The sequence below is a fragment of the Trichoderma aggressivum genome (assembly GCF_033847375.1).
Source record: "Trichoderma aggressivum f. europaeum strain CBS 100526 chromosome Unknown scaffold_030, whole genome shotgun sequence".
NCBI lineage: Eukaryota > Fungi > Ascomycota > Sordariomycetes > Hypocreales > Hypocreaceae > Trichoderma > Trichoderma aggressivum.
Window position 1 is genome coordinate 347649 of NW_026946396.1, and position 26914 is coordinate 374562.

Sequence of the window (26914 nt, forward strand, 5' to 3'; positions counted from 1 at the left end):
GGAAAGCTATCCGGCCGATAATGAATTGTCAGCCATTGGAATCATTCTCTCCATTCTCTCTCCTCTACACGTCGCGTGCCTCCAAGGCGATTGTCCTTGATTCAAAGACACAGACCGCATCGAATATCGCCACAGCCAGATAAACGATCCATACGAATCAATTTTGGCTGCGCAGTGCCGACGCGAACGCCGTGTCTGACAGGCGTCAAGCCATCTGCACTCCCCGTCTCGAAGCTCGAGTCTCGCATTCTCAGATTGCGGTTCCATTAACAACTCGCAACACCCGAAACAATGTCTCGTACAGGCGGCACAAGCACCATCTCGGTGCGCCATGCCTCCAGCTCCTCCGCCTCCTTCGTCTCCGCCCCTCTCCCGCCCGCAGACCAAGACGAAGCTTGTCCCGTGTGCAAAACCACCCGCTACTTCAACAAGGACATGGAGTTCCGAATTAATACCGAGTGCTACCACCGCATGTGTAAGACGTGCGTTGAGCGAATCTTCAAGGACGGTCCGAACCAGTGCCCCTATGCGGGCTGTCACAAGACGCTCCGCTTAAGAGGCTTCAAGACGGCTTTCTTTGGAGACTTGGGCGTCGAGCGGGAGGTGGACATCAGGAGAAGGGTGGCGGCCGTGTTCAACAAGGCCGAAGACGACTTTGAGAGCTTGGACGCGTACAACGACTATCTCTACATGGTGGAATGCCTCACCGACGATCTTGTCAACGGAACCGACGAGGCTCGCAAGAAGGCCGAAGTCCAGCTCTCCGAATGGGAGGCCCAGCACAAAGCCGAGATCGAGCGCAACCGCAAACTCGCCCGCGAATCCGACGAGTCGCGACAGAAACGCCTCGCTTTGGAACAAGAGGCTGCTCGACAGCGCCGTATCCAGGAACTACAGGAGGATGCCGACGAGAGAGCCAATGCCGCGCGGTTTCGGGAGGAGATGCTCAATTCGCTGCAGAACGCAGAGCTTGGCCATGCCGAAGAGACTGTTGATCGGATCTTGCTCAAGAAACGAGGACAGCAGAAGCGCGACGCCACGCTGGATGCCGTTGCGGCGCTGGGAGGCAGCGGCTTGTCGATCCGTGGTCTGAGAGAGAAGCGTACTGCCGTGCTGGACGACAAACCCTACGATCCCTTTGGCGGCCTGGATCTCGCGCCTCAGCGAGTTGACTTGGCCAGCGAGAACCTGTCGCAGTACAAGAGCGAGTGGCTCGACATTACGCGCACCAAGGAGGATTACATTGTGGGCGGGTACAGCTCCGAGGAGTACCTTACGAGGGCTCTGTTCGAGGCATTCTCTGGCCTGGGTGTGTTTGTTGCTGAAGACAAGGATATCAGAGAGGAAGCAACTGTGGCAGCTTCTTTAGAGGCTGGTGCGGCGGTGCCAGTGAGCGGGAAGATGGACGTGGACGATCCATTTTGAGGAACGAATTCTTGAGAGCTGTCCCTTACCGCGATTGAGAACATCTCGACACTGCAAGATACCGGTTTCAAACGACTCACTCGACCTTTACCAGAGTATTAATATTTTTTTTTTTTTTTTTTTTTTTTTTTTTTTTTGCATTTCAAGGCGCTAGCGAGGGGCACATATGGACTGAAGTTATAACAAGGCGATATGGGTAGGCGTTTGGAGATAAGAGGGCTTTTGTTTTGTTGATCTTTCTTTCTTTTTATTAATCAGGGTCGATACCATGACATATCACACTAAGCTAGATATCTAGACAACTTATTCAAAGAGAGTTGGCCATCCAGCATCTCAAGTTTTATCCTAGCCACTTGGTTAATATATTGGGAGGTGATGAAGCAGTGATATATACGTTGATACTAGACATAAGTAACCAGATGAATGGTTGAATTTATAAGTAAATAGGTATTTGATTCCTCTGCATATCGCTACAGTATTAATACTACCCCAACTCGACGATAGTTGGCCCCCCTTCCATGAAGAAAATGCATTTATAAACCTAACGAATACTCTTTGCATCCTTCGCTCCCCCCAAACGAAAACCCTCTGCCCAACACACGCGATGCTACCAATCCGATCATTCCAGTCTGCCCAAATTCTTTCCGTCACGTCTTCACCTTCTTAGCAGATTGCTGCTTCCTTGTGCGCTAAAAGACATCCACCCCGTAGTAAAAGCTGTGTGAATTTGCATGCTAAACAAATAACTCCTCCAGAATTCTGACTAGTAATAATGATTCCACGGCCGAATCCTCCCCCCTCGACTTTAAAAAAGAAAAAAGAAAAAGAAAGAGGACGAAGAAGAAGAAGAAAAACACCCAAAAGCCAATAAACGCCTCGCTGCTTTGATGCGATATGTAAGAGTAATATAAAAAAAAAAAGAAAAAAGCGGAAACCCCCCCCCGTAGCAACGAATAGACCCATGAAAGAAAGAAGGACAAATTCCAGATTACCAGATCGCAAAAGCTTTACATGATTCAAAAAATATTGAAGAGCAAAGGAAATTTATTGTTGCCAGGGCGTCTGCTGTGCCGGGCGAGGGAAGACCGGCACAGTTTGGATGTGATCAATACCGCCACCAATCGGAGTCTGATTATGCTGCCAGCCCATACCGGTGGCGTGGTTGACAAAGGCGCCTTGGCGGAACGGATTCGTAACACCCGTCGGCTGTGGAGCAAGCCCCGAAGATTGCTGCTGCTGCTGATCCTGGAGCTGTTGCTGCTGCTGCTGCTGCGCCGGAGCCTCGGTGGGAACGTTGCGAGCGAAAGGGTTGGTGCTCGTGGGCTGGGGCTGTACGGGCTGGGCTTGGAAAGGGCTCGTGTTCTGGCCTGGAGAGTTTGTCGACCTGGCGAAGGGATTGGTTGATTGGCGGTTGAGGGTAGGCGTACTCGACGTCGGTGTTGACAGCTGAGATGACGAGGATGTCGGCTGCGCCACCAGCATGGACTGGCGGAAAGGATTGGTCATGCCCGGAGCGGCAAGTGATGGCTGGAGGCCAGTGGGTTGGAGGCCAACGGGTTGAAGACCTGTGGGCTGGAGACCAACGGGTGGTTGTTGCTGCTGGATAGGGGTCTGGAAATTGGCAACAGTGTTCTGAGGGATAGAGCCCAGTTGTGGCCCAAAGCCGCTGAAGCCGGTGATGGTTGGCTGCAGTTGTGCGGGGGGCTGAATAAATCCATTGTCCTGCTGTGGAAATCCATTGCCCTGGACAAAGCCTTGTTGCTGGACAAAATTGCCCTGCTGGAAGCCCAACCCCACGGGCTGTGTCTGGAAAGCCAAATCCTGCCCCTGAGCTTGAATGGGCACTTGCATAGGAGGCTGCTGGGCGGTGACTTGCATCGGTATCTGGTTTTGCTCGATCGAGTCGAAGAAGTCGATGAGGTCGGGGTCCGGTCCCTTGTTAGCTTGAGGCTTCGATTCGACCTTGGCAGTCGCATTTCCGCTGCTGGGGAGCGGGAACGGGTTGTTGGCCGCAGGGGAGGGCGCCTTGGGGAAGTCGATTCCGCTCTTCGTGGCCTTGGACTTGGATCCCTTGCTGCCCTTCTTTGCCTCCTGTTCTGCCAGGTACTGCCGCCGATGGATCTCGAAATCCGGGTCGTTGAGATATTCCTCAAGCTGGCGACCCAAGTTAACGGGCGCATGCTTGAGCTTGGGAACCTCAACCCTGGTATGATGCTGCCACTGCTTGGCAGTGCTGAGGTACTGGACGACGTAGTCTGTGTGCTTGGTGAAAGTCCGATAGATTTCCATCGCTCTGTCGGCGTCCGGCTTTGACATTTCAAAGAAATGACCTATAGTAATCAACGTTAGAATGGACTCAGTATCCAGCAAAGGTACTCAAATCTGACCAAGAATGTTGATAAGTCCTTGGTTCAAGACCTGGAACAAAGGTAGAAGATCGAGGACTAGTAATCGAAATACGGCAATCGTGATCTCGGTCTCTGGTTCTTGGTCGAGGAGCTGCGAGAAGGGTAAGCTTCAGTTCCACTACCAAGGAAGTCTTTGAAATATGACGCACATCGCATTTCAGCAAGGCCGTAAGCTGATGCTGAACGACTTCCGTCTCTCGCAACAAGCCCTTCTCAACAGTGAGTCTCTCCAGCCTTGATTCCGGGGCGCGCACCCAATCAGTCTTTGTATCGCGATATGCGCGCACTCGCTCGATGAGGTAATTGGCATAGTGGCGGATGTTTCGGCCTTGGGTTTGAGCTATTTGTACGCTGTCAGTTCCCTGGTGTGGTCATGGCTTCTTGATGGCTTCAGTTGGAACTGACCGTCTGCGAAGTTGCTAATGGCCAGCATGTTTCGATGTCGGGCAAGATACGCCAGCGTCGCCTCTGGGGAACCCTCGCGGATCATGAGATGGACCGTCATCAAGCTCTTGAAGACGACGGTCCATGTTGAGTCGTGCAGTCGGTTCTGGAGCGCGCGAAGGACCTCGGCGATGCCAGCCTCGCCGGAGTGAGTACCAACGAGGATGTGCTCGATATACTTGGTCTTGGGGGGAGCATTCTGCAGGCGCACATGGACGAGGAGCGGTTAGCCATCTGGTTGGTCTGCCTTGGGGTTGCCCTGCTTCTGTCTCCCCTGTTTGGTTTTGGCCTGGTGCTGGGAGCCCAAAGATGGATAGATGGATAGATGGATGCCCCATGGCCCATAACAAGAGAGGCAGAGAGGCAGAGAGAGAGAGAAAGAGAGAAACAACAGTCGCCGTCGTCATTGCTTGCCAACAAACAGTGACGCTTGAGCTGGGCTGGGCTGAGCTGAGCTGGAGGCGCACTGCACTCACCTTGATCTTGGTCGCCCCCTTGACGGACTTCTCAAAGGAGCTCATGGTTGCAAGCTGTGGTCGGGGGCCGTGCTCGAGGGAATTCTTCCGGCTGAGGGACAATCGTCAAGTCGTCGGTGGATAAGAAAGTTGGGCGACTGAACGGAGGTCAGGCCGAACCGGCAGCCGGGCGGAGCTTTGGTTTGGGGTTGGTGGGAGGATGCTGGTATTGCTATTGCTATTGGATTGCTATTGGGCACCGCTAAATCTGAGGGTTGGGTTGAGGTTATGGCGATACCCCGAGCGCTGCGGCACGTGGCGGCGGAAGCAGCGGAAATATGGTGGCTGGGCAGGGAGACGAGAAGGTCACCCACTAACGGCGATTGACTTTACTGTAGATGCGCTGTATGTACATGATTCAACCGTGCAGGAGGCGTCATATGCAAGGCTGCGCAAGTTCTACAGTGGCCGCTTTATTAGCCATGGATGGAAACCGGTTATTTTCCAACCACCAGCAGCAGCAGCAGCAGCAGGGGATCACGAAACACGGCAGATGCATTGATTGTTTTTATACTACCTATCAGTCAGTGCGTATGACGTTCCACTCAGGCGCAATTTGGGACACGGCACGGATATTTATTTCTTTTTGCCAATAGCAAATTAAGGAACACGAACCAGGTTCTGTTTAATTATTACAGACAGCATCCCGACACGATAAGAGCTAAGCCCTTCTCCGTATCAAGAAGCAAGATGCTACAAATGCGAAATCCAGACAGGACAAACAAATAACGAGAAAACGCAAAATTCAAAGGATGGGTAGGGGGAAAACTAGAAAACAAGCAAACAGACAAAAAGAGAAGAAAAAAAGAAAAACTTCCACTCTTTGTAAATCAGAGCTTTTTTTCATCGCGTCCGATGCATTAACAAGGTCGGTGTGTCGAACGCCCATATCATGGAACCAGCCCTCCATCGCCCCCAAACCCTGAAGCCCCGAAGGAAGAGTGTTGAAAGGTCAGGAAGGCGGCTCCTGCATCATATTATACACGCAATCTCATCACCTGCAATCTCAGTTAGCAATTGCACGCATCATCAAGTCTCGCGGCGGTTTGGGGCGCGTACGTTTATTTGAATGGAAGGGATAGAGAAGAAAAGAAAAGAGAAAATTCTAGCTCGCCAAACGCCGGCAGAAATTTAAAGCTCTGTGCAGGCGTGGGGTATCCGGGAATTCATCGGGAAATTGGGCGGCTGCTCTACAAAGGTCCATCTTCTATCTTATCGGCGTCAGTCATGCCATATTTCTTTGCGCAAGTCATTGAATACTTCTATTGTTGAATGCCGGTCTCTGGTTGATATTGGGCAATGGGGCCTCTTGTTGGTTCCCGTAGCCTGACATTGCGTCGTCATGTTTGCATCAACGCCTTTGCAGCAGCAATTCCACGCCGTGTGATTTACAGGAAAAGCCGACTCTACTCACAGGGAGCCAAGGATGAGGCAGAAAGCTCGTCAAAGCGCACCAGTTTATTAAATCTTTGGCATAAATGTGAGCTTTTTCAATGCAAGAATTCTTTTTTTAAAAGCTAAAAACGCCTGACTTGCAACAGACGAGGCCAATGATGAATTACTAGGGCCCGGGTCGGAAGACGTCTGCGTGGGATTCTTGGGCAAGAGTCGCAATGTCTCAAAACACCTCTCATTCGCAGATCTCACCACGCCATCCGGTGAAATCATTCAGGTCTGCTCTAGCTCAGAAAGAGACAGTGAAGCCCATGACGATTTCCGTCAGGTTCCAGCTTTCAGTCCCGTGCTTATTCGTATAAAGCAACAGGAGGCTGTAAACGCCGCCGAGTCCACTGCCAGTGAAGGCTCATCAAAGAGAACTGTCTACCTTGACAGCATACGTGCCCTCAACGGCATTCCGAAAAATCTCATAGTAACGCCCGAAGTCCAGTTCCCGCCAACAAAAAGACATCTTCAGATCCGATTTCACCCAGAATTACAAGCCAGACTTCAATTTAGATCATGGCTGAAAGGAATGCTCAACCAAAGCTTGCTCCAGAAGGGCTTTACCGATATAGAGACGCCGACTCTCTTCAAGTCCACGCCAGAAGGCGCCAGAGAATTTCTTGTTCCTACCCGACAAAAGGGCACCGCTTATGCTTTAAGTCAAAGCCCTCAACAGTACAAGCAGGTCCTCATGGCCAGTGGCATTATGCGTTATATGCAATGGGCTCGCTGTTACCGCGACGAGGATCTCCGCGCCGATCGGCAACCTGAATTCTCACAGGCAAGTTGGATCTCAAGATATCTTCTGGCAACTTGGTACTGACGACTTCTACCAGCTCGATATGGAGTGGGCGTTTGCTGGAGCCGAGACTGTGCAAAAAGATATCAACGATATCATCCTAGGAGCATTAGCCGCCCTGCAGCCTGCACACAGCTACAAGGAGATTCGAGGAGAGGTGGTTCCAGTTGTTGCTGATATACCTTCTACTCCACCGCCAGCAGACCAACCTGTGGCCCATCAGTTTACCAATATTACCTTTGCGGAGAGCATTGCGGCGTATGGCTCTGACAAGCCAGACTTGCGTATTCCCTTGAGGGTGAGACAATTAGGCCTAACCATGTTGATCATATACTAACGTGTCATAGATACACGCTTTACCGGATCTTGAGCCTTTTCGCAACTTTGTTGGCATGATCACCCATCTGTCTAACCCTCTTATAGAGGCCTTTACATTGCCATTAAACGGCTGCTCTCCCTCGGATGCGCGAAAATTCGTTACTAAGTTTATGGACGAACTTCCTCCCTCTTTGGCAAACAATCCAGACGGTAAACCTCAAATTCTCATCCACGACTCGAGCAAGCCACTGTGCGGATTCTCTTCGTTGGGCTTTGAATATGAGAGCGTTCTGGACCTAGTTTCAGAAGAGGAGGGTCTCCAAGACGGAGACCTTGTTGTCTTCCAAGCCCGTGAGAAGCCTGTTGGACAATATTACTCAGGCTCAACTAGGATTGGAGATGTCCGCAACCTGCTATGGAAAGCACTTGTGGAGGCAGGCTACATGGAAACCCCACGACTTGGTAAGCCAGGATCGCTCCAGTTTGTATGGGTGACAGAGTTTCCCATGTTCAAGCCTGTTGAAGAGGGTGAGCCTGGCCAGGAGGGTGCAGCAGGAATTGCGGCTTCTCACCACCCCTTCACCGCCCCCCTCTCCCAAAAAGACCTAGAGCTACTCTTTATCGATCCCCTAGAGGCAAAGAGCGCTGCTTATGATCTGGTTCTCAATGGGATTGAGATTGGCGGTGGTAGTGTGCGTAACCACATTGCCGACGTTCAAGATTTCATCATGCGGGACGTTTTGAAGATGACTGAAAAGAGGATCAAAGACTTTTCTCATCTGTTTGAAGCTCTCCGCTCAGGATGTCCTCCCCATGCCGGCTTTGCTCTCGGATTTGATCGCCTTGCGGCCCTGATGACCGGCACACCGACTGTCCGAGACGTCATAGCCTTTCCGAAGACTATGAAGGGAGAAGATCCTTTCGTTCAGTCACCCAGCAAGCTCAGCAATGAGCAGCTTGCTCCATATGGCCTGCAACTCCGCTCAAAATCTGCATAAGTTGAGAGTGGACTATTCCACACCACTAATAATTTGATCACTGAGATCGTCTCGAGAGTATTCATATGACTGATTAAAAAGGACGGCATCTAGAAAAAAAGAACCGATCATGTAAGAGAGAACTGTATGACCACTGCGTGCAAAGCCTTGGACGCAAAATCTTGTATAATAACTTTCCAATCACGACACCATTTAGATAACATATATTCCAGTCAATGGCATTATGAACCAATTTCAATCTCTTGCTATGTCTTTTGAAAAAAAAAATTTTTTTTTAATAATTTTATTCAGCTCGTCCCTTACACAACAGAATCATTGCCATTTCTCTAGCGCCACTCTTGGGTTCAACGGCGCCACCAGGCACTAGCCACGCCCACTCTCACCGCCAAAAATCTCAAAAATTCTGCCGCCCTGCCACTTCCAAGCACTGCTTTCTTCGGATCGTAGCGACGCCCTCGCATTGGAAGCCGCCAAAACGCTCCTTTTCCACCAAATATCTCTCCCGAAACGTCGTAGTAGTTGCGGAGATGTCGTCTTTGCGAAACTCCATTCAGCGGCGCCCCCATCGGGAGCGTGCGCAACCTCTGGAGCGCCGCCGCCTCGGTCTCCTCGAGAAGCACAAGGTACGAGACAAAGACAGCAAAATGCTCCATCTTTATACCCTGGGAGCACTCTTTAGAAAAGCTTTTGATGAATCTGATGCTAACGGCAAAAAAAAAAAAACATTCAGGATTACTCCAAGCGCGCAAAGGACTACAACCAGAAAAAGGCACAGCTCAAGGCCCTCCGCGAAAAGGCCTCGGAGCGCAACGAAGATGAATTCTACTTCGGCATGATGTCGCGCAAGGGCCCCGGCGCCAAGATCAACGTCGGCAGGAAGTGGAACGGCAGAGTCGAGGGCGATCGCGGGAACAACAAGGGCATGGACCAGGACACGGTGCGGCTGCTCAAGACGCAGGATCTGGGATACGTGCGCACGATGAAGCAGGTCGCCGTCAAGGAGCTCGCGCGGTTAGAGCAGCAGGCCGTTTTAACAAAGGGCCTGGATCAGCTGGACGAACAAGATGATGATGAGGACGACGACGACGACTTTGATCTCGACGACGAAATTGACGGTTCGTCAAGACGGCGGTCAAGCGCAAACGCTCCCCGGAAAATCGTGTTTCTAGACAACGAAGACGAGCGAGACGAAGCCCTACAAGCAGCCCAAGACGAAACCACGAAAAGAGAAGACCAAGACGAAGCATTCGAAAGATCAGAAAACCTCGGCCAACTCAAGCGCAAGCTCGAGCACTCGCGCAAAAAGGTCAAGGCGCTCAGGACCGCGGAGACCCAGCTTGAGGTCCAGCGCGCCAAGATGGCCAAGACGGCCACTTCGGGCGGGACGACGAGGAGAGGGAAGAAGATTATGGTGCGGAAGAGGAAGCGGTAGATGTGAGGCGAGCGAGTGAAGAGAACGACGGGAGAAATGGAGGCTTCTTTAATCATGAGCGCTGTTAATGCATTATATTGTGCAATTGCGAGATGGTCCTAATGCGTATATATATGCGGATGTTAGATCATCCTGAAAATTGATTTTTAAAACGGCCTTTCTTCTACTTATACTTTGTTATGAACAAGTTTCTTGACATTAAAAACACGAAATAACTGTGAGGTAGGCTTATACTACTAGGTATTTCCGCATTTAAATACAGTGGATTGGTAATGTTCACGATTACATTGAAAGAAGCACTCCCGTCGCTCGTTATCATCGTTAATCATGATGCATTGTCGTATTAATACTTGGATCCCACACATTTATAAAAGACCTTGAAAACTCCCTTGACACATGCAAACCCAATCGTAAGTATCCATATAACACAGTTAAATATCCCCTTCGCCAGCTTGGCAATGGCTCGTAGTATAAACGGCCCTTTGTCCTCCGATGACTTTTTGCTCGCCCTGCCTAGCTCCTTGCCCAGGCTGTCATTTTGGCTCTCGAGATCGATTTCGAATTGTTCCATCCTTGTGCGCTTCTTTTCTTTTTTATCCTTCTTCTTCTTGCCATCTTCAGAGTCACGATGTCGGCTCAGAGCGCTGCTGAGACTTCGTGATTGTCTGGGAGGCTCTGGTAACGGCGGTGCCTCGAATGCCTCTATAACGGTGTTCGGCGAGTTTCGATCATCCATGGCGGCCACAAGAAGCAATGCCGTAACAGCCACATCGACAATATAAAATGACTCGATTTTAGACGCAACACCAGTATCGACTTCCAACCACCCACTACCAGTACCATCTCGCGTCAGCTTGGCAAGGTGCTGTGGCGATTCATGGTGCTCTAGTGTATACTCAACACGAGACCAGGCAGGAGAATGCTCAATTGTGAGGCAGAAAGGTGTCGCCAGTGTCGGATGCACCAAATAGTAACTTGCGCTATCGTCATCCCACACAAGCCTTCCACACTCTCTCTCTGCAGCCGCAACTGTGCTAGGATCGCCTGCCCTATCCATGGCTATCTTTGTTGCGGCACAGGGCATGAGAAGAGCAGTAAGGCCATCATTTGGAAAATGTCTTCGAGATTCCTCTTCCAGGGTTGTATTCAGCGCCTCTTGCCAGTACTTCCCGTCGGAAGAACGATTGCCCCCACCCATTACACCATTTAGAATGCTTGCAGCGGAATTTGACGCTGGTTTGGGAACTTTGTAGGGCTTGCTGGGATCGTATCTATTTAGTGATACATAGGCTGATGCAGATGTGGGATCCAGACGGAGGTTATAGAAAGGCTGTGAGGTGGAAGAGAGTGTATAAACGGGGGCATCTTTCTGCTGGGTCAACTTCAAGCAGTAAACGCGGCCCTCAGAGCCAGATGCTTGCCAGCCGTTTGTGACTTTCCAAAGATCTTGAAGTTGCTCGGTTGTACAGATGGCGGGAATGATTGGGGGGTTTTGAGGGCGAACGGGGACTCTGGCCGGAGGTTGCTCCGGTGCAGGTTCAGCACTTTCATAGTAGCTCTGGCGACTGACAACAGCCCGAGGCACGCCAGATGGGTTCATTTGAGTTGGGCCGTAGTTTTGTTGATCCAAAGGTAAATCCGGATTGTATGTTGGGAACATGGATCGCAAGGGCGGCGGTTGAGAAGACGGGGGAGGGTCGAAAAATAGAGGGGGTTTGGCGATGGAATTTCTCGGCTGGTGAACGTTATTACCTACGAATATCGGAGGTGGTGGTGGAAGTGCACCATCCCTAGGAACTTCGATGGTCAATCGTGGGCGACTAGGACCCTCGCCAGGTCCATCAAGTTGCTCTTCTGTGTTCATGGCTGGCAGAACATTGCGGTCTGAGACAACCTCTGATGCTTCCTCGATTGTAGGATTGAACTCTAGAGGTGTGTGTGTCCTCTGTTGTGGAGTCTGTCGGCCATTTTGGGACGGCGATGATACTGGAGCAAGCACCGGCGAGGGTGAAGCAACAGGTGTTGCAGCGCGACTATCTTGAAGTTGCTGCTGCGGCGTGGCCGCTCGACGCTCATGAGACTCTGAGCGGCGGGATCGAGGTGCCTGGTGGCCGCGTGGGTGAGGTTTGGAAAAGTTGGGATTGGGGAAGAGCGAGAAGCTGGCGCTGCCAGACGACTGATGTGAGGCCATTGTTTAAGCACGAGATGGTGTATCTAGTATACACCCGCAGCGCCCAAGAAGGGCCTTCTTCACGGAAGAGGCGTGGGGTATCGAGTTGAAGTGGCGCGCCAGAGCACCGAAAGAAACAAAGAAACGCCTAGGGTATCAAAGGGTGAGAGCAAACGCTGACAAGATGCTACGGCTTCATTGTTTGTTGGCTGAGCGTCGCATCGTGATACCAGCAGAGCAGACACAACAAAGAACAACAACAAGAGAAACACTATGCAAGGGCAGGAATAGAAAAAACAGCGCTACCAGACCAGATATAATAGAGAGGCACTCCTCTTGTCCAAGTGTGCCAGCCTTGTGAATGGGTGGGGAGGAGGTCGGCGACCCAACTACTCGCAGATAGCCAAAAGGTGCCGCCATCGAATCAGTCGATTAAGCGCCTTTGGCTAGACGGCTTAGTCGACTCGGCATGAGAATCGCAGCCGGTGTTGACGGGCGAAGGCACATATCGCGGCGAACCAAGAGAGAGAGTGGGTGGCACCATGATCTCTGCGCCCCAAAATAGCACCTTGATCTTGAAGGGTGGACGCCATCGATACCCCGGCGGGCCAATGGGAAGCCAAATCACACTGCATTGGCGTACTTAAGCGCTGGAGACGCAGGGGTGGGTTGAAGCTTGAAGGCACTGGACGAACGCCATAGGCCACTCACACTGCCTGCAGCATCGCGTCTGGTCGCATCGAGGTGGGTTTCTGATAGGCTGGAGCACGTTGGCCGCGGCAGGAAGGGCGCTTAATTTATTGGGGCGGGCGAAATGTCTGTCAGGCGTGCAGCGAGCGAGAAGAGGATCTTGGGGGGGATGAGATTGAAGGAGGGAAACATGGAAGTTGAGATTGAAAGTCGCCGCGTCAGATCTTTGACATGATTAGGTGATGTATTCGGTTCCTTTTGTGCTTTCCTTTTTGGCTTCCAAATTTGGTGGCCCCTTCCATATCTCACGTGTGTGGTGTCTGGGCAAGTACGACCTGAGTAACTCGTGCAACCTGCAAGTTCCGACAGGTACCTCCAGGCAGCGCTACCCCGCTTATTACAGGCAAAGTTTCGGGAGATACAAGGAAGAGCCCCGCCTCTTTATTTAGCAGCAACTTTAGCATCAAACAATCGCCCAAAGCTGGCCGATTGAACTGACAGATGCAACCCACTGGAACTTTGCCGCATGTTTCGGACTTGCAACTCCACAAATAGCTTTATATTCCCAAGAGGCGTGCTCGATAAGAGCTTCCTGACCGGGTGGCTTCCATCATCGTTTTACTCCACAATTTGCCATGCTTTGGCACAACTGCCCCACGGAGATTTATGACATAGCGCTTCTCTGGGGCGGTCCTTCATACGGCTCTTCGTCGAGATTCCGGAGGCTTCTCAGGTCTTTGCCGCGACCACATCCTGACATTCAGCTAGAATGGCATCTGCGGCTGTACGATCAGTATACCAGGCTGAAGCGCTGCCTGGAGATACGAGAGGATACACCGCTGTTGTCCGACGAGGATTTGGAGGAACTGAGAGTCATTCGAGGTGCCCCACTGAACATTGACGACTTTGACCCAATCGACGTCGAAAAGAGATTCTTCTTTTCCAAACCCACTCGCCACAGATGGGCAAAATGGCTGGCCGAACAATATCTCGAAGAGGGAGAAGTATGGCCAGAACCTGAAAAGGAGTCGCGTTGGGTCATTGACGAGAATGGAAATCGAGTGCCGGACATTTGCTGTGTCAATTACTATGCCCATGCACTCTGGCAGATGACAGACTCCTGGGTTGATGGTGGCACTGTAAAACAGAACCCATGGTGGATCACCAGTCGGTATGTGTGCTCTCATCAAGCCCAAGGCATATGCTAATCTCGCTCATCTACTAGTTTATACTCTGTAGATCCGACTGGGGCCACGGGTTATGGGAAAGTTTACACAGGTCCAGCAAATGAGTTTCATGCAACCTCTACGCTCCTTTATCAAGGCGGAACCCGATACGGACCTAATCCACAAGTGCCTCATATAATTATCATCACCTACGATACGATTGTACCCGATGATCGAATCTTGAGGAGTGAATTGTTACTGGCTGTCAGCATACTCCGCAGAAACCTTGCTCTATTTCCATGGCTCGAGCACCATACATTTCCGGTAAGGGCGATAAAAACACTTGTATAGCCTAGTGATATCATGGCTCACGTTCAATTTAGGTCTTGGTGTTGAGCTTCCACGAAACAGGAGCTCGCATATTGCAGATGCACGCCGAAAATGGATACTTCATAGTCAGAGCCTCTCGGCAGCTTATATTTCCTACAGAAGACGGCAGCATACCAGCCGACGGCCTCATCATGCTTACGTGGATGCTGGCAGAGCCCATGGGCGAGACGTGCTTCTCTAATATATCAGTCAATACCTCCAGTGAAGATGCAAAATTTTGTCGACATGAAGGTGATCTACAGGTAGCCTCTACATTGGGGGTACCGGTTGTTGATGACCCAGATTTTATCCCGCTTAAGCACCGTGCTATTTAATGATGATGATGATGATTGTTATGTTGTGAAGGCGATATGTATCGATTCTGAGTTTTGATGTATAGAAGCGTTTTAGTTGCTGGGCGAGATATTTTACTTCATCTCAGTGATGAGAAGCATATTGAAGCATTTACATCTTTATAAGTACTTAACAAGCTCTTCTTTTGGAAAATGTCGTGCGTCAAAGTGACAATATTTCCAGTATACAAGTGTCACGAAGTTCTCTCTCTCTCCCTTTCCCTTTTTCTCTCTCTTGTGGCTATCGTTGAGAGGCACCCTCCATTTGGGCTCATTACGACCCAATCAATATCTTTCGCCTTCTTCATACATAGAAGCGAGTGCCAGTTATTATCCGTATCAGTAAATGTGAAAATGGTTGAGGGATGAGTTCATGATATGCATCCATGAAATGAAGTATTTTGCAAAGTATAGAATCGTGGCCGGTGTCCACCACTTATGACGCAGATTGGGGAGATACTCTCACTCATAACTTTACACGGATAGTGATATAAAATAGAGAAGAGATATCAGCCTCTATCAAGAGCCACTCTCCGTCAATGGCCAAGATAATGAGCTGTTTGCTACAGGGTAGGCATAATACTAGGTAGGTGTACATCGGGTGCAGATGTGTTGCCCAAGAGACAGGATTGATCTCATACGATGATATGGGCATGTGATGGTATTAAATCCATCTGGCAAAAGCATTCGGAAAGCTTCCGAGTGTGTACATCATTGGCGTAACACATACAAGCATTCCATGGTCATGCTATTCTCCATCCCAACTCTTGGACCTCTTACAGCACGTGGTTCAGCAAGAAGAAGAAAAACCAATGTCTGCCCAACTACACCACCGAAATCGCTGGACCAAAATCTCCATTGATTCTCCAGCGCTTCTCCCATTGGTGCGGCTATTGTCACCGGTTAAAATGCCATTGGTCCTCTTATAATTGTGGGTTGCACTTCAAATAGTGTTGAAAGTTCCTCGTCGCTCGGGAACCTGGAGCCTCTGCCAAAATACTAGGCGCGCAGAGTAGCACGGCGCGGGGTCCTTCGAGGCTGGTCTGGCAGCGTGATCCGTGGCTCTCCAATGAGCCATCGTGGGGCGTCGGTTGGGAAGAAACTCGTCGCGGATGGAAATTGTCATATGGCTGAATCCCAATGCGGGGATGAGATTTGCGTATATAATGGAATTGCCATCGGGGTGCGAGACGAATTTTCTTTCTCGCTCAACTCTTGCTTCAACGTCACTGTGACTGAGGATCTTTTGCTGAATTGAAAGAGCTACCCCGCCAAAGCGTTCTGCTCAGTGAATTCCAGCACCGTTGAAATGGCGACTCAGACGATTAACAAGGATGCCATCAGCGTAAGAGGACTCACCCAGTGGAGAGGCGATCGGTGTTGAGAACATGGAGCATTGGAACTGACGGCTGGCCCCGACGGAAAACAGAACCTTTCTTTTGTCCTCAACAAGCCCGGAGACGTCACCTTTGAGGAGCGCCCCAAGCCCACCATCTCCGACCCCAACGATGTCCTCGTCGCGGTGAACTACACGGGAATCTGCGGCTCAGACGTCCACTACTGGGTGCACGGCGCCATCGGACACTTTGTTGTCAAGGACCCCATGGTCCTGGGCCACGAGTCTGCCGGAACCATTGTCGAGGTTGGCCCGGCCGTCAAGAGCCTCAAGGTGGGCGACCGAGTGGCCCTCGAGCCCGGCTACCCATGCCGTCGATGCAACTTCTGCCGTGCCGGCAAGTACAACCTCTGCGCGGACATGGTCTTTGCCGCGACGCCGCCATACCACGGCACCCTGACCGGGCTGTGGGCGGCCCCAGCCGACTTTTGCTACAAGCTGCCAGACAACGTGTCCCTGCAGGAGGGCGCCCTGATTGAGCCGCTGGCGGTGGCGGTTCACATTGTGAAGCAGGCCCAGATCCAGCCCGGCCAGTCTGTTGTGGTGATGGGAGCTGGGCCCGTGGGCCTGCTCTGTGCCGCCGTGGCGAAATCCTACGGCGCAACCAAGGTGGTCAGCGTCGACATTGTGCAGTCCAAGCTGGACTTTGCCAAGAGCTTCAGCTCGACGCACGCCTACGTGTCTCAGAGAGTCTCGCCCGAGGAGAACGCCCAGGCCATCAAGGAGCTTGCAGACCTGCCCATCGGTGCTGATGTAGTCATTGATGCCAGCGGCGCGGAGCCGTCAATCCAGACGAGCTTGCACGTCGTTCGCATGGGAGGCACTTACGTGCAAGGTGGTATGGGCAAGAACGAGATCACATTCCCCATCATGGCCATGTGCCTGAAGGAGGTGACGGCTCGGGGATCGTTCCGTTACGGCGCTGGAGATTACGAACTGGCTGTTGAGCTTGTCAGGACGGGCCGTGTTGACGTCAAGAAGCTGATCACGGGCATTGTCAGCTTCAAGCAGGCCGAGGAGGCATTCCAAAAGGTCAAGACCGGGGAAGCTATCAAGATTCTGATTGCCGGACCCAACGAGAAGGTCTAAGTCATGATTGTGCTAGGATAAAAGGGGAAAAAAACCACACAATGCACAAAAAAAGTTTAAAAATAAAGATTTCAATGAAATTAAAGGAGAGCCGGGGAAAACAATAAATAATGTGAGTAATGCAGATTCTTGCAGCGTTAAGCGTGGTCATAGTGAAACCGATCAATTCCATTCTATTCGATCCAGGCGAAAATGGCGTGGTGATGCGAGTGCTGAAAGCGAGCGGCGGCCACCGGGAACCCCCAGAATTGAGGCTCTACTGGCTGTGGATTCACGGCTCGCCAGTCAAGTCACGTACGCAGAAGCGCCCCTGGGCTATGTATTTCCTCGTCGGCTATCACAGGCCTCTGAGAGATGGCAGCGCTGCTCCTACATGTACGAGTACCTGCTCGTATGTGGTGTTACGGAGTTCATCCCCGAGCATGTAGGAATTGCAGCCAATACGGTAGCACCACCATCATGCTAGCCTTGGCGAACAGTCGGACAGCGCACAAACAGGACAGAAGCGGCTAAAGGACGCTAGACAAAGTGAGGCTGAGTTGTGAGCTGCGATCGGGCTAGTTGAGGAGTTGGACAAGGTCGCAGTCACAGTCACAGTCACAGTCGCAGCTTTCCGCGGCGGATCCCTGCCTGACATCTGACGACCCAATCTGTCTCTTGCTTGTCAATGCCCAAAGGCCCGCGCTTCCACGTGCTGAAAGAGCTTAGGCATAAGACGGCGGAACCAATCCCGCCCACTGCCGATCGGTGCGATATTGATCGACCCCCGTTCACGAGCTGCCAACTCTGTCCAAGCTGGGAAGCAAAAGCCGGAACACAAGCACATCGATCCAGTGGTGGTAGCGCAGGCACAGGCACAGGCTCAGCTGCTGGGCCGTGCCCTCAAGATTGAAGCCAGGGGTGGCAAAAGCGCCCATGTAACTGTGCCGAGTAATAGGTATGTAGGGAGAGTCGATAATAATAGGTGTGCCACTTCTCTACATGTATGTATGTATTTTCTTGCTTTTTTTCTTTTCTGATATTCGATAGTCTTCTCATCCCGCCCTCTCAACTGACAAATCGGCTGCATCTGTGCGGCGCCAGTAGCTTGATCCGAGGCCGTGGCTTACAACTCTCATTTAAGAACCAGCGATTCGTATGCAAGCCACATGTTCCAACCCAGCCCACCCTGGCCTCAACGTTTTGCCGCGTCTCGTCTGCGTATTTCTGTTCCGCCCACTCACACCATTTGCTCCGTTGCATCGATGCGTGCAAGGCCTTCGGGATGGGGTTTCTTTGTCGCTCCACATCACGATCCTGTGCTCAACTGCAGCCAGGCACTTGTGCCACCTAATTACACCGTAGTATCAGAGCTAAACAGACGCTTCATATGCGGGCCCAGAACGCCGTCAAAACGCCCTTGGGCTGCCACAGCCGCACGGCTAGTGACTGGCATCCGAGTCCCTGATCAGCCTGGTCCAAGCTCTCTCAAGCAAGAAACCTAAACACCACCCTGGCCTGCGGCTGAACCCGAGGGGGGCACCAAGACAGCTAGTCACATCGTTGGCGCGGGCAGAATGGGGCGACCTCGACAGGCGATGGAGTCCAAGACCCGGCAGTCTGCCTCACCGACCGCTCCCAGGCTGATAGACGTGCCGGTGGCGGAGATGGGGGTTGAAGCGGACTTGCTCGGCTATGGCTCTAGCAGTGTTGGCGGCAGCAATAAGAATGCCGTGCTGTCCTGCTGCCGGAGGTGGCCTTGGTTCCTCGGTTGTTGTAAGGCCAGACTCTTCACTCGACTCACCCTGTAAAAGTCCCGTCTTCTGACCGTCCAGGATATTCAAGAGAGCATTCATTGTGACTTGCTTCACACTTGGGAAAGAAACTCGCCCATCATGCAGCAGCCTGAAAACGAATCCGGCCACGTGCTGGTCTCACCCCTCTGGGTCTTCGTTTGCCGTATTTTCCAGGTTCTCCTCTCTCTCGTCATCCTCGCCTTGGCTGCTCGTTTGATGCATGATGCCTACCTTGACGAGGAAGGTCTCGCTCTGGCTATTGTAAGTAACTCTTTGCCCCCCTATTCCCAATGCGAAATTCAAACCATCTAACAAATCAGGCCATCATCACCTGGATCGTCTCCTTGTACGCTATCCTTAGCGAGAAGCTGCCAACTCTGAACCAATTCTACCATGTCGTTGCCGTCATCGTCCTGGACGGTGTCATGATGATCCTCTGGCTTGCAACCTTTGCCGCCGTGGCTGCCAAGCGCGCCCAGTTCCGCTTCAGTGTCAGCGTTGAGGGCTGCTTCGACGACGGCAGCTTGTTTAACAGCAAGACATGCTACAAGAAGCGTGACATCAATAGGCGCGACGTTATCCTCTTCAAGTCTGGTGGTGACATGCTTGCTGCCATCGCTGGCCTCGGAGCCTTGGTCTGGTGAGTTTGAATAATTCCCATTTGCATTGGCCGATCTCTTGCTAACCAAGTACAAAGGCTTCTCTTTATCGCAACCTTTGTCTGGACTCTGATCAGCTTCCTCCAGGGCCGCAAGGCTGGTCGATTCCTGTTTGACAATGAGTCTGCCCCTGTTCAGACGATTGCCATGGAACCTAAGCAAGATCAGCAAACCCAGCAGCAGCAGACGCTTATCCCACCCCAGGGTGCTGCTCAGCCCAACGCTCAATACCCCCCGCAGGGCCAATACCCGCAGGACCAGTATCCTCCTCAGCCTGTCAGCCCTTACCCGCCTGCTCAGTCTCCTTACCAGCCCCAGACTGCCTATTCTCCTCCTCCTCAGGATCCGCAGGCATATAACCAATATCCTCCCCAGCAGTATCAGCAGCCGCAGCAGACTTACCACGAGGCGCCTTCTCATGATACGGCTTCACCTCCTCCTCCTCAACAGACTTCTTATTAGTCCCAAATAAACAATCCATACACGAAAACGAAATCAAACATTTGGGTCTGGGGATGCAGATGAGGTTGGGTATACGATATGTGGGGCGCAATGTGTTTATGGATATCCCATGGGGTAATGGCTGGGTTAACGTAATGAACTGGATGGAACACGGTAGATACCTATATAACGAAGCATCTTGGGCTACTTAAGAGCCAAATTACATTCATTCTAAATTGAACTTTTTGTTTCATCTCGTGTGAAATGATGTGAATTACGAGCGCAGTAAACGAAAAATAAAAATAAAAAGGCACATATTGTGGTGATTTCGCTGTAAGTCAAAGTGGGCAGGCGGTGAGCGTTCTGCCACATTATCGGCCCAGCTCAAACCCCATTTGACGATTACCATTCGAGATCTGATCAAGCTCAGGTTCAGCCAGCCTCCATTGCATAAAAACCCACGCCCACTCTCGAAGCGACGGAATCCCTAGCTCGAATCCTGCCTCACTGGCTACTTGGTTATTGCGCCTTAGAGATTGCGCACCTCAATGGCCACGATGGCCGCGGAAACCCCCAACATCCCTCAGCAGCGGCTCGGCGTCCCGTCTCGGAATCCGCTGCCTTTATCGGCTTCGCAAGAGTCGCAAGTGCGAGATATATACTATGCTAGGGTGCGCAAACAATGCGCCGACGAAATCAAAGGTATCATAACCTTGTGCAATCTTTCTTTGGCTGCTCTGAGAGAGAGCGTGAAGCCCTCGTGGAAGTGGCATGATCGCCCCTCACTTTTCGTATCCAATTGCTACCAATCCCCCTCGGAGCTGTCACAGAGCCCCTTTGCTAATAGGAGCCAAATAGCATTTGCCGATTGCGCCCTTGGTCGGACGTTTAGCGTCACGTTTGCCTGCCGAGCTGAACACACCGCCATGAATGCCTGCATGAAGCTCCGCGCTACACAGGAAGAACAGGACGCCGCGCGAGAGGAATGGTTCGCACTACGAATGGAACGACAGCGGCAGCGCGAGAGGAAAACCAAGATGGCGGCGGCCCAAGAAGAGTTCATGCGGGAGTGGTGGGGTCTGCCGGAGGATGTGAGGCTGTCGAGGCAGAAAGAGATGGAGAAGCGAGGAGAGAAGATACCGCCTCTAAGACCCGAGGCTAGCACGAAATAAGGTGGCTCTGATTGAAAGAGAGAGAAGAAGAAAACTGTGATATCTGTTGGCGTTTTTTCATATATGTTGGCGCAGGAAGGGTTTTTTTTGCATGGGCCAAAGACTTTGATGGCTCTTTTTGTTTGAGTATGAGTTGACCAGACGGGGGCATGTACAGATATAGATAACGGGGGATTGTACGATTATTACATGTTGAAAAAAAAGGGAGGAGGCTGCTTTCTGAATAGCGCAGCGGCCGATTTATAGACGACTAGAAACTCGCTGCTTGACAAGCTCAAATACTTCCTCTGCCACGCCCCATGAGAGTTCAAAGCCCCTCCCACCGAGGCCATACGCATGCACAATCGATCTCGCCTCATTATCCTCCAATCCCTTGATCTCATCAGCAGCAATCTCCTCTCTCTCCAACCTAATCCCTCCACGACGAGTCGGTCTCCGTCCAACAATGTCCCCCAGCGGCTGCAGAGGCCCATCTGCGACGATGGGCGGATACGTGGCAGCGAAGGTGGAGAGCAGACGGGCGCGAGTCTCGGGGCTGGGCTCCGGGTCCCAGTTGTCGGGCTCCTTGGTGCCGCCGATGATGGTGCCGCCGTGGAAGTTTCGGGGCACGCAGAACGACCACGAGCCGTCTGCGTTTTGGCGGGTGACGGTGGCGGGACAGGGGTTTGCGACGAGGCAGGTCTGGCCTAGAGATTTTGTAAGGCTTGAGTGTCTTTTTTTATGTGTATACAAGCGGGAATATGGAGAGATGTGTGAGGATTCTGTGAAAGAACGGCTTTACCTCTTGTGGGAAACACGGCTGGGTCGTTGAATCCCTGGCCGGAGCAGTTGACAACCGTTTTGACGCCAGGCACAGCCTTGACAAGAAACGCTTCGTTCAAGTTCCGAAATTCCATGGCCACGGCTTTGCCCCCGAGCATATGGAACCGGCGAAGAAGAAACGAGCAGTAGACCATGGGGTTCACGCACCACGTCTTGTACTCGCACCCCCAGGCCACCTTGTCATCCGGAAAGTCCTTCTTCTCCAACAACTTGAACTCCTCGAGACCGAGCTGGATCGCCTTCTCCACCGTCAAATCACGATGCACGGGGGGAGGATTCTCAAAGTACTCGATGCCCTTCATGAACGTAATGCCCGCCTCCGGGAACTGGCCCCGCGTGGCCTCCATGTGGCGATACGTCGCGAGCGAAAACTCGTGCTCGCGCTGCTCGGCGGGATTCGTGGGGAGGACCCAGCGGTTGTGCGCGCCGCCCCATTGCGAGGTGTAGTTGATGAGGGCGCGCTTGTCGGCTGCTTCGAAGGGGGTGGGGAAGTCCTTTGCGATGATGGTGACGCTGTGGCCGGCTTGTTGGAGGCGGAGGGCGGCGCTGAGGCCGATGACGCCGGCTCTATTGGGTGGGAAAGATTTTTTTGGTCAGTTTGTGTGGGATTTGGAGGGATGAGGGGGGATTGGGGGGGTTTACCCGATTACGATGATGTCGGACATGGTGGTTTGAGATGAGACGTTGTGGGTGTAAGTCGTGAGAGGTGGGCTGATGATGTGTTTTTATGGGTGTTATCGCAGGCTCTGTAACACGGCCATATATATGTATGTTTGCATATAATCAACAGGCAGCGTTACACCAAATTTGAGCCTCATTCCAGCTCTCACTCCGATAACACACCTGATGACGCAGCCATCGTCAATTCCAAGTTGTTGATGCGGCGAGTCTCGAGTCTGCCCTCTACGGAGACCCGGCCTCCGAGTCTCGGCGCTTGGATGCGGGGGGTGGAGTTGGGCAGATCGGGAAGTTGAGGCGGCCAATCATTCGGCCTGACGGGGTGTCGCGAAGAGGGTGTCGTGAGGGCTCTCTAGGCTTGTCAATTTTATTATTATTAATTTTTTGCAAACTATTTGGTCTCTTGCATGTTGGCTAAGGTGTAAGTAGGGCGGATGGGCTGGTTTGGAGCTTGGAAAAGCGCCTACTAGGCAGGATGGGTGTCGTCGTGTCAAAGCCGCCATTTTACAGCGTTGAGACAAACTGTGGCCTGATTTCGGATATATCACAAGAGAAAAGTGCATGTACTACTAAAAGGGGGGGAAAAGGGCTACGTAGCGAAAATGCTTATATAGCGGATGCCCTTCACATGTGTCTTTGTGTCCATGTCAAAGTTAAGGTATTCTTGACTTTGGTATGCTGCCCTTGTCCTCACTTCGGATCGTGTACATAGAAACTGCTCATTAGCAGTTCGTATCTCCACCAGAATAGCAAAGACGAATGACATGAGTTGGATTAACAATGATGGACCGTAATATTCCAGGTAGATTTTGTGATCGCCGTTGCTCAAACTCAGTATGTTGGTTCAATTCTTAAGACGGAGAATGGACAGTTTCACGTGATGGCAACATACAGATATGTCTCTGTGCAGTGTTGGCCTTCTAGCATAAATAATTCAGTTGAACTATATTGCGGCCAGCTTTCATTATCGATCATCATTCCCAGCCTACGAGAGATGCGCTTCTCGATACTCGTATCAGATCCCAATTACATTGTTTCTTTCTCAGCTACCAGTCTACTGTATTTGTCGATATTTAGGGGAGCTACCTAGGTATGCGGAAGTTGCTTATCGTATACACCAAGCCCATTCCAATCTTATCTACAACCGTTTCAAGCATACCCATCATACGCATCGCAAGGAAGTCGCAGTCCTACATTGCTAAATGTGGCAGCCCCCCTTCTCGATTTCTAATCACGTGTGAGAAACCAACCGCCATCCCTCAAACTTTTCTCTCATCCTGTTCCAAGCCGTCATAGACCTGCTTCACACTACGGAGATGATTGTTTATTCATCTTGACTGCCGCACCCCGGAGCGGGCTTACTCGACAAAGGTCCGCTCGCAACGGCACGGAGCGGCCCACATCTCCGAGTCGACGACGTTCAGCTAAACCTCACACGCAGGCGCATATTTCAACAACTCCGAGAGCCATGTGGGTTCTTTTCGGACCAGTTCGCGACAGATTTTTCCATTTCTGGTCACTAGTTCTCGAGCCATGGGATTTGCTTATGCGGAACTTTTGCCGCCGGGTTTGCGGGCATATATTAACATGGGCCTTTTTAGTCGAAATGTTTTGCAAGGGCGCTATATACGGTCTCACCACCAGCTTACACACCCCACCAACAGCTGCTAACAGTTATTCCATTCCATCCCGCCAATCACGGCCAGCCTCCAATGCGAAATTGTACAGAGAAGTGGCGGGATACGTCGGATCCATACGTGGATTGAGCGTTTGCCCCTTTCACCGAACATGAGTCGAGACAGCCCGTTTTGGCCTTGCCCCGCCAGCCAAACGCTGCCCGGTGATGACGGCTGTAAACAGCACAAGCATCATCCCAACTCATCCTACGTGAGCCGCCACACAAGCGAGCAGCGCTAGCGCCAACAAATCACTGGGGCAGCGCCGCATGCTGTATGTCTGACGAGTATCGGAGCTGGTCCGCTAGCCCTGAATGCATAGGCTATGGGCGCATAAGCTCGGAAACTACCAAGCGTGGGATTGGTCTCTCCCGGAGTATGCAAGGTGAAGGGGGCACTGCTGTTGTTTAAATAGGAACACATGTCCCCGAATTGCTACCTTGGGCTCAAACACCTCCCCATCTTTGTGTTACCTCACATTCCTTCAGGATCGCTCTGGTGATAGGTAGGTAGTCCATCAAGTACAGACAAGATGGTCGTCCTCAGAACACAGTCCGACTTTGGCCACGCGCCGCCTCCTCAGACCCCGTACAGCATCATCTCCAACTTGCCAGGATGGAATATGCTTCAGGGCGTCCGTGATGGAGACATGTCTCCTTTCGCCAGGATCGTCCACGTCTATCCGCGCTTTGGTCCAACTCAATTCGCTGCTCAGGTAAGCTTCACAGCCTATTCGCCAACCATGGTCGACTTTTTTAACCATGCATATATAGATTGGCCAGGAGGTTGCAAAGAGACTAGGCCACGAGGGCAAGTCTTGCATGCTCTATCTCAACCCCATCATGTGGCCTTTTACGGCTGGTCATGTCCAGAACGAGGCCCGAGATGAGGCCGCCATTAGCCCTGATAAGCTAACATTCAAGTGCATCGATGTGGCTGGCCACCGCGTTTACGCTGTCTTGTTTGAGCCTATGCACACAAAAGCTCTCATGCTTAGCTGGGGAGCTCCAGGCCTTGGACTCTCTATTCGTATTGCCGAGTACCTGTTGAAAAACATCGATACTTTGGTTGAAGTCCCATTTGACGATTACAAGAACCCCCCCAAGCCAACTTTCACTCCTGATGGCCCGGCTCATCAGCTACTCCGCGAGCGCATCCACCAGCTCGTCCACCGCGCCTCTATTAACCCAGAGTTGGTCAAGAGCCAACCCAGTGATATCCGCCTCTTTCCCACTGGTATGGCTGCCATCTTCCACACTACAAATCTCATCCAGGAATACCGCACCGGAACCAATGTTGTTCTTGGCGTCGTCTTTCACAACACACACCATCATTTACATGAGGAGAGCCCCAATGGATTCAAGCACTTTGGCAAGGTTGATAAACAAGGCCTAGACGAAATGGAGACATGGCTCGACGGAGAGACAAAAGAAGGCAGAAAGATTAGCTTTATCATTGTTGAGTTTCCTGGAAACCCGACCCTGGAAAGCACCGACCTGCCCCGCCTCAAGAAATTGTCTGAAAAACACGGGTTTGTGCTGCTTCTCGATGATACGCTGGCGGGATTTGCAAACGTCGATGTATTGGCCTATTCGGATATCCTCGTTACTTCTCTTACCAAGTCCTTCAACGGCAGGGCTGATGTTCTTGGCGGTTCCATTATCCTGAACCCTCTCTCTCCTCACTATAACGAACTCTCTTCTCGATTTACCAAGTCACACAACAACGAGCTCTTTGCCGACGATGCAAAGGTGTTGCTTGCCAACTCACACGATTACCTCCAGCGTACACGCCGTTTGAACCGCAACGCGGAAGCCATGGCAACCTTCCTTCACAGAACAATTGGCCGCGATGATTCTCCCATAGTCAGGGTTCAGTATCCTAGTCTACTAGCTGACAAGGCCAACTATGATCGCTTCTTGCGGCGCAGCACCACTGAACTCCCCAATCCTGGATACGGCTGTCTCTTGAACGTCGAGTTTGAGAGCGTAGACACGGCTCGGGCGTTTTATGACAAGTGCGGATTCTACTCTAGCCCACACCTGGGCGGCCATGTCACCATTATGTTGGCATACAATATGATGATGTTTGGCAAAAAGGCCGAGGAAAGGGAAGAGTTCAAAGGGTTTGGTGCGGCTGAAGAAAGTATAAGACTCTCTGCCGGGTTGGAGGATGCGGAGGACTTGGTTGACACACTCAAGGATGCGCTCGATGCGGCGATTGAGGTGAAGAAGAAGGCAGCTCCGAATGGCACCAACTAGGGTTGAAGGATATTGGCTGCTATGGTTTACGTATGACGATACAATGATATCATCAATACCCTAAAGACGTTGTGTTTACGCTGTGAATGGATGAGTGAGTGTAAATGGACTGGGGTTGACAGTACTTCCTTGAGACTCATAACAAACATCCCTTGTTTACACTCGAGTCTGTTATAACGCAGAGTGATTATCCGGCTTCCTCAATAGGCCATCCAACAGCCCAACGTAACAGCATTTATTCTTCTACACTGCACCGGGGCCACCATGAGGACTGCAAATAGTGCTGTATTAATCTTACAGGATGTAGACATGCACGCAACATGTCTAATTTGGCTATAAATGCCGCTTCGAATCTCGAATTCAGTCACATAATCATCAACGGGCTGTTTATTGAGGCTGTCGCATATCAGATAAT

At 51.5% G+C, this 26914-nt stretch overlaps 11 protein-coding genes across 11 annotated transcripts; 8 read left to right on the top strand and 3 right to left on the bottom strand.

Moving 5' to 3' along the window:
- Positions 1-291: 291 nt before the first annotated feature.
- Triagg1_7148 (uncharacterized protein) lies at positions 292-1425 on the top strand (the record flags this gene model as incomplete). Its single annotated transcript, XM_062901852.1, has 1 exon — positions 292-1425. One exon carries the CDS (start codon positions 292-294, stop codon positions 1423-1425), a length of 1134 nt encoding a protein of 377 aa, XP_062753970.1.
- A 1044-nt stretch (positions 1426-2469) lies between these two features.
- On the bottom strand, positions 2470-4798 carry Triagg1_7149 (uncharacterized protein; the record flags this gene model as incomplete). Its single annotated transcript, XM_062901853.1, has 5 exons — positions 2470-3755; positions 3813-3924; positions 3983-4173; positions 4239-4476; positions 4754-4798. 5 exons carry the CDS (start codon positions 4796-4798, stop codon positions 2470-2472), a joined length of 1872 nt encoding a protein of 623 aa, XP_062753971.1.
- A 1293-nt stretch (positions 4799-6091) lies between these two features.
- On the top strand, positions 6092-8350 carry Triagg1_7150 (uncharacterized protein; the record flags this gene model as incomplete). The annotated part of the gene is made up of 4 exons (XM_062901854.1): positions 6092-6272; positions 6334-6910; positions 7017-7332; positions 7382-8350. The coding sequence occupies 4 exons, from the start codon at positions 6092-6094 to the stop codon at positions 8348-8350; spliced, it is 2043 nt and encodes a 680-aa protein (XP_062753972.1).
- Positions 8351-8877: 527 nt separating this feature from the next.
- On the top strand, positions 8878-9782 carry Triagg1_7151 (uncharacterized protein; the record flags this gene model as incomplete). The annotated part of the gene is made up of 2 exons (XM_062901855.1): positions 8878-8973; positions 9120-9782. 2 exons carry the CDS (start codon positions 8878-8880, stop codon positions 9780-9782), a joined length of 759 nt encoding a protein of 252 aa, XP_062753973.1.
- Positions 9783-10125: 343 nt separating this feature from the next.
- Positions 10126-11973, bottom strand: Triagg1_7152 (uncharacterized protein; the record flags this gene model as incomplete). The annotated part of the gene is made up of 1 exon (XM_062901856.1): positions 10126-11973. The coding sequence occupies one exon, from the start codon at positions 11971-11973 to the stop codon at positions 10126-10128; it is 1848 nt and encodes a 615-aa protein (XP_062753974.1).
- A 1304-nt stretch (positions 11974-13277) lies between these two features.
- Triagg1_7153 (uncharacterized protein) lies at positions 13278-14512 on the top strand (the record flags this gene model as incomplete). The annotated part of the gene is made up of 3 exons (XM_062901857.1): positions 13278-13813; positions 13868-14132; positions 14192-14512. The coding sequence occupies 3 exons, from the start codon at positions 13278-13280 to the stop codon at positions 14510-14512; spliced, it is 1122 nt and encodes a 373-aa protein (XP_062753975.1).
- A 1327-nt stretch (positions 14513-15839) lies between these two features.
- Triagg1_7154 (uncharacterized protein) lies at positions 15840-17015 on the top strand (the record flags this gene model as incomplete). The annotated part of the gene is made up of 2 exons (XM_062901858.1): positions 15840-15875; positions 15960-17015. The coding sequence occupies 2 exons, from the start codon at positions 15840-15842 to the stop codon at positions 17013-17015; spliced, it is 1092 nt and encodes a 363-aa protein (XP_062753976.1).
- A 1874-nt stretch (positions 17016-18889) lies between these two features.
- Positions 18890-19911, top strand: Triagg1_7155 (uncharacterized protein; the record flags this gene model as incomplete). Its single annotated transcript, XM_062901859.1, has 3 exons — positions 18890-19051; positions 19111-19430; positions 19488-19911. 3 exons carry the CDS (start codon positions 18890-18892, stop codon positions 19909-19911), a joined length of 906 nt encoding a protein of 301 aa, XP_062753977.1.
- Positions 19912-20438: 527 nt separating this feature from the next.
- On the top strand, positions 20439-21062 carry Triagg1_7156 (uncharacterized protein; the record flags this gene model as incomplete). Its single annotated transcript, XM_062901860.1, has 1 exon — positions 20439-21062. One exon carries the CDS (start codon positions 20439-20441, stop codon positions 21060-21062), a length of 624 nt encoding a protein of 207 aa, XP_062753978.1.
- Positions 21063-21302: 240 nt separating this feature from the next.
- Positions 21303-22549, bottom strand: Triagg1_7157 (uncharacterized protein; the record flags this gene model as incomplete). The annotated part of the gene is made up of 3 exons (XM_062901861.1): positions 21303-21748; positions 21844-22451; positions 22527-22549. 3 exons carry the CDS (start codon positions 22547-22549, stop codon positions 21303-21305), a joined length of 1077 nt encoding a protein of 358 aa, XP_062753979.1.
- Positions 22550-24770: 2221 nt separating this feature from the next.
- On the top strand, positions 24771-26499 carry Triagg1_7158 (uncharacterized protein; the record flags this gene model as incomplete). Its single annotated transcript, XM_062901863.1, has 2 exons — positions 24771-24953; positions 25012-26499. 2 exons carry the CDS (start codon positions 24771-24773, stop codon positions 26497-26499), a joined length of 1671 nt encoding a protein of 556 aa, XP_062753980.1.
- Between the last annotated feature and the right edge of the window lie 415 nt (positions 26500-26914).